The sequence below is a fragment of the Mus pahari genome, chromosome X (genome assembly GCF_900095145.1).
Source record: "Mus pahari chromosome X, PAHARI_EIJ_v1.1, whole genome shotgun sequence".
Classification (NCBI taxonomy): Eukaryota; Metazoa; Chordata; class Mammalia; order Rodentia; family Muridae; genus Mus; species Mus pahari.
In genome coordinates, this window is record NC_034613.1 from 137,845,266 (window position 1) to 137,850,886 (window position 5,621).

The 5,621-nt window shown below is 37.1% G+C and overlaps 1 protein-coding gene across 5 annotated transcripts in view; it reads left to right on the forward strand.

Annotated features, from left to right (window-relative positions):
• Bclaf3 (BCLAF1 and THRAP3 family member 3) overlaps positions 1-5,219 on the forward strand; it is a 52,479-nt gene extending 47,260 nt beyond the window's left edge. For 3 of the 5 annotated variants that reach the window (XM_021187977.2, XM_029534462.1, XM_029534461.1), the window contains one exon: positions 4,222-5,219. In XM_021187977.2, coding sequence (XP_021043636.1) covers positions 4,222-4,329 — 108 coding nt within the window. In that variant the 3' untranslated portion in view covers positions 4,330-5,219. Of the gene's footprint in view, positions 1-3,487; positions 3,514-4,221 lie in introns of all 5 variants that reach the window. The other 2 variants (XM_029534463.1, XM_029534464.1) reach the window with 1 other exon arrangement.
• The last annotated feature ends 402 nt before the right edge of the window (positions 5,220-5,621 follow it).

Genomic DNA, 5,621 nt, shown 5'->3' on the forward strand with positions numbered 1-5,621 from the left:
TTATCTACTCCAATATCCTGAATGGTAGCCCCTGAGTTTTCTTCAAAAGCTTTCAGTATTTCAGGTTATAAATGTAGGTCTTTGATCTGTTCTGAACTGAGTTTTGTAAAGGGTGAGAGATAGATACATATCTAGTTTCGCTCTTCTTTGGCTAGAAATTCAGTTTTGCTGCCACTTTTCTTGAATGGACTCCTTTTTTTCCCCATAGTATGTTTCTTCTTCAAGGAGGAGCAGAAGGGCCCAGAGTTGGAGTACCATTTGGGTTTCTGGGCTCTTACATTTTCTTAGACATCCATGCACAGACACACATACACACACAATATGAATCAAAGTTAGGTCCGTTCTCTCCTCAAATTGGACTGAACAAGATGCACTTTGTGAGTTGGGTCACTTTAAATAATAGCAGGGACCTGATTGGATGAGACAAGGGTGGGGACTTAAGAAATTCCCACAAAGGAACAAAAGCCCAGTAGTGGAAATAAATCTGACTAAAGAGGGTTTCTTTCAGAGAAGATCCTGGAATCAGGCCATCTTGGACCAAAGAGAAAATGATCTGAGAACAACTTAATCTGATCCAGGATCCTATTCCTTAGCTGGGGAATTAATACTGTCTTCACTTATAATGAGTTTCTTTATTCTTGAATTTTGTATTTCGACTGGAAGATGAGGGACATATGTTCATTACTTCCTGGAAAAGGTCTTGTTTTTAATGTCCTAAAAAGGTCTTGTTTTTAATGTCCTAGTACTCAGAAGTATCTCCCATTAACAGCTTCTGCTTCTCACAGGAAGTTTTTAGAAAGCTTGATGGACAAGCTGCCATGGTGGCTCAGGTGTGTAATCTCAGGCTAATATGAAAGGCCATGTATTCAAGGCAAGCTTGGGGATATATATATGGTAAATTCTAGGAGGATCAGGGATATAGAGTAAGAACCTGCCCCCCCCCCAAAAAAAAACAAAACTTTTTATGATCTAATTATTTGTCAAAATAGGACCCAGACCTAGTAAATACAGTCAGGGTCAAGAGGGGGGAAAGATGGCAATTATATTTTAATTTCAAGAAATAAAAAAAGTGGTAAGATGATAGCCACTGAAAACCCATAAGCAGTTATGCATTTGGTCAGGAAGGCACAAAGTTCCTTATAACCATCCATCCTTCAGTAGTCCTTCAGTCCCCATATGCTATGTGCCTATTAAAACTGACCATAACTAGAAAAGGCATAAATAGTATATGGAAAGAAATTAGACACTGGGATTTGTGGCCTTGGAGATTGCAAGAAAGTTTCAAAGTCATGCAGCACAAAGAGAAAAAACCAAGATCAGATTAATCAGCAAGAATTTACTAAGTGCCTGCCAAGCCTGAGTTGCAGCATACCAACATAAAAAGGAAATGTTACATGTGCAACATCATTTGTGACCTGGAGACTCTGGCTTCTCTGTTTTTGGTTTTTGTTTTTGTTTGTTTGTTTGTTTACTTTCAATTTTTTTGAGGCAATATTCTACCATATAGTTCAGTTTGGCCTTGAGTTCATGACCATCCAACCTCAACTACCCAAGTATTAGGATCATGACATGTACACTGAGTTTCTTTCATATATAACTAATTTTCAGTTAGAAGATATACTAGTGGGACTGGAAAGATTGCTCAAAGGTTAAAAGCATGTGCTGCTCTTACAGAGACCCTGGGTTTGTGTTCAGCATCCACGTGGTGTCTAAGAACTACCTGTAACTAGTTCTAGAGGATCCAGCTCCCTCTTTAGAGAGAGAGACAGAGATTGATATACACAGGAGAGAGAGACAGACAGACAGACAGACAAAGTGTGTGGCTATCTAAATATATAAACCAGGCTAGCATGGAACTCACTATGTAGATGATACTGGTCTGAAACTCACCAGAGATTGATCTGCTTGCCTCTGCTTCCCCAGTGTTAGGATTAAAGGAATGTGCCATCATGACCTGACAAAACCAATTTTTTATTTGCCTTGAGACAAGTACTACATGGTACTTGGCTAGTCTATGTAGGTCAGGCTTGCCTTGAATTCACACAGATCCACGTGGCTGTGCCTCCAGAGTACTAGGATTAAAGGTCAACATGCCTCATTCTTTGTTCACTTTCTTGACACCATCATTCATAATTCAGAGTGCTTCATGCTGTGGGGGCCTCCCCCAGGTAAAACAAAATAATAGATTCAAGGATCCAGTACAGATGGCTCAGCAAGTGTGTTAAGTGCATACCTGTGTTTCAGTCCCACAGTCTCCATAAATTGAGAAAAAGCAGTGTGCATCTGCAATCCTAGCATCTACCAAGATAGGGGAGATGTGAGAATCCCTGGAAGCTTGGCAGGGTGACTTGTAACCAGTACTGAATAAGATCCTGTCTCCACTGGTAGTGTGTTCTAGTGATCTAAGGTGCTGTGTAACTAAAGGAAGCTCATGACTTTGATGGAATGTGGTAAAAGTAAAAGGGAGAGCTTGGAAGGGGAGATGGGAGAAAATGAGAAAAGAGAAAAAGAGAAGGGATAGATGATGTCACTATAATCTCAAAACTTTTTTTTTGTTTTTTTTCGAGACAGGGTTTCTCTGTGTAGCCCTAACTGTCCTGGAACTCACTCTGTAGACCAGGCTGGCCTCGAACTCAGAAATTCGCCTGCCTCTGCCTCCCAAGTGCTGGAATTAAAAGTGTGTGCTACCACACCTGGCCTCTCAAAACATTTTAAAAAGATAAATAGATTCAATCCTAACACTTGGCTTTGTGTAGAGAAAGGGAAGGTAGAGTTTTAGGACAGCCACTTGGATAGCAGTGGGTAGCAGGGTCCCAGGGAATTAAGATGAGACATAATAAGACTAGCATGATAGCATTTGTAGTGATCCTGTGTTGTTAAGAAAACCTAGATAAGGTGGGCAGTGGTGGCACACATGCCTTCAATCCCAGTAGAATTGGGGAAACAGAGGCAGAGAGATCTCTGAGTACGAGGCCAACCTGGTCTATGAATTAGTTCCAGGACAGTCAGGTCTTCCCAGAGAAAACCCTGTTTTGAAAAACAAAAACAAAAAAAACCATAGATAAAACATAGTTCAGTATTACACTTAAAAATATCTTTCAAATTAGTGGAAGAGTTAGAGAGATGATAAACTATGTCAAGATGAAAGTAATTCAAAAATTGCATGCTTCTAGAAGACTTTAAGTAGAATTTTTTAATTATTGTACTTAGAATTTCTTTTCACTTCACCAATGTGTTGGTGACATGTTATTTGAAGATACACTTATATGGTTTTATATTGTGCAATTAATAAAATACAGTGCCACCTACCAGTTTTTTTCATGTACCAGTTTTAGATAAATGATGTTGAAAATGTATGTGCATGTGTTTGTTAAGCAAGATAGAAGAAATAAGATTTTTCTTCCAGCATTGTTTTTATTTGGAATTAAACAATTAAAAAAATATAATATTAATGCTAAAAATAAATACACTTTTGCATTTCTTTCAGTTTTAATGTAAGAGCCTAGTTAAAAGGTAAGGATATATTTGCATAAATTTTTATTTTCAGTGTCTCTGAAATACATGCCATTCTACTATTTTTTAGTTTTAATATTTGTATAGTTTGATATCAAGTTTGTAGTTGGTAATTTAGTGGTTTTGCACCATACCACAATATAAAACCCACATCTTTTACTTTTATCATAATCTTTCTGTTCTTGTGAGTTTTTTCTCATATTTATTGATACCTTATGTCTTTATGTTGACAACCATTTGAAAGTGAGGAAAGTTTTTCAGAAGCTTTCTTTGCAATTATCAGTCATTACAAGAGTTGATATAGTTTTTGAATAAGAAGTCATGGATGTGATGGAAAGAATAATATGCTAGCTTGTACACAGGTATCTCTGTTGTGTCAGGCTGGGGACTGGAGAGGCAAGGTTTGAGGCCAGAGTGCTTTCTTTCCCTGAAAAATCTCCTAAGGAGCACAATGCCGCTTTTTCCATGTGCTAATAATACCAGTGCCCTCTAGTGGGTTTTCTTGTCCTACCTATTTACTGCTTTTTGGCTGTTTTGATATGCTCTGTTTAAATGATATCTTCAGGGTTAAACATTAGCTTTGTGTGAATTGTGAGGTGCAAGTTAGCAGATTAATTTGAGAACTGCACGATGGCCCAAACTTTAGCTCAGATGTTGAAAACTGACTCTTCTGTGGAAACCCATATTTCTTTTGTTTTCTCTTGATAGGAATACCCAGTATTGCCAAGGACAAACAACCAGGAATTGTTGCAAGTGGAGCCAACCCTATATGAAGACTTAACTGAGCATCTCATTTTTGTCAGGAATTGGAATTGACACTAAGACACTAATACTGTAACTTTCTTGATAAAATATCTTTATTTTTCAGTAGTGGAATGCTGCAACTTTTTTATAGTATTCAATTTCAAAAGTTGTATTTAACTACAAGCTCTTTTGCAAAAACTCTCAGCAGAAGCATTTGAGGGGCACTTTGTTGATGCATCTTTCAGCATGGTTTCACTGAGAGAATTTAATTAAGTTACATGTAAACATTTATATGTTGAAAGCTTTGTGTTATAAGAACAGGTGTCAGAATTATTTAGTGTCTGTACATGAAAGAACTTTAAACAGTGGCCTTACAGTAGCAAATTTTATACTGGCTTTTCTTTTTCTGATGACATTTTGGCTTCTAACTTGAAGTTTTCTGAAGTTTCTGAAGATCAAAGCCTGTATGTGTCATCCATTTTGTAATACAATATAAGAAGCGTAAAGAAGAGGTGCATCTTCTCCATCGGGTCATGTGTATCTTGAGTTTTCCCATGACCATTTGCTCTTTTCTAGTTTCAAATGCTATTGTGGAAAATATGTAAGGATTTTATAATCGCTATTCCATCTTCTTTTCCCTCAGGGCAAGCTTATACATATTATATTTTTAAAGGCTTTTAAAATCTGACAGACAAAACTACATATTTGAACATTGTACTTTACTACTACGGTATTATACATTTTGCAGACACATCTTACAGACAGCATATCTTTGGTTCAGTTGATAGGTGTTTTCATACCTACTATGTGTAAAATAGGATCCATGGGATAGTAAATACAGTCTATAGGTCCAAAAACTACTTTGTTTTATTTCTTCTGCTTAAAAGTACATATACATTCCCAGTCAAATTTTTGTGATATGTTTATTTGTAAGAAAATAAAATATTGTTCTTTCTTCTTGAAGCTGTTACCTTGCAGTTGGTGAGAGCATTCTTTGTATTTTTCATGAAACTGACAACCCCGAGTAACACCTATTGATACTGAATACTGGTGAACACATAGTGATGTATATTTTCCCCATTTGTTCTTTTTTTTAATGTTTTTCTTTCACACAAGAGCCACTCTTCCTTAAATGGGTCAGTGATGAGGGAAGTCAGAGCCTTGATTCAGTGCTAATTGGGGGATATGTAGATGGTGCACACAGATGACTTTGTATTGTGTGTGACCTCTAGAAGTCAGGTTTGCCAACCCTACTAAATGTGAAGCTTAGGGCAAGGGAGAATTTTATGTATGCAATAGTCCAGTAAGTTTGCGTTGTTTGGGTATTTTCAAAAAACTATTATTATTTTTTTGAGTCAGGGTCT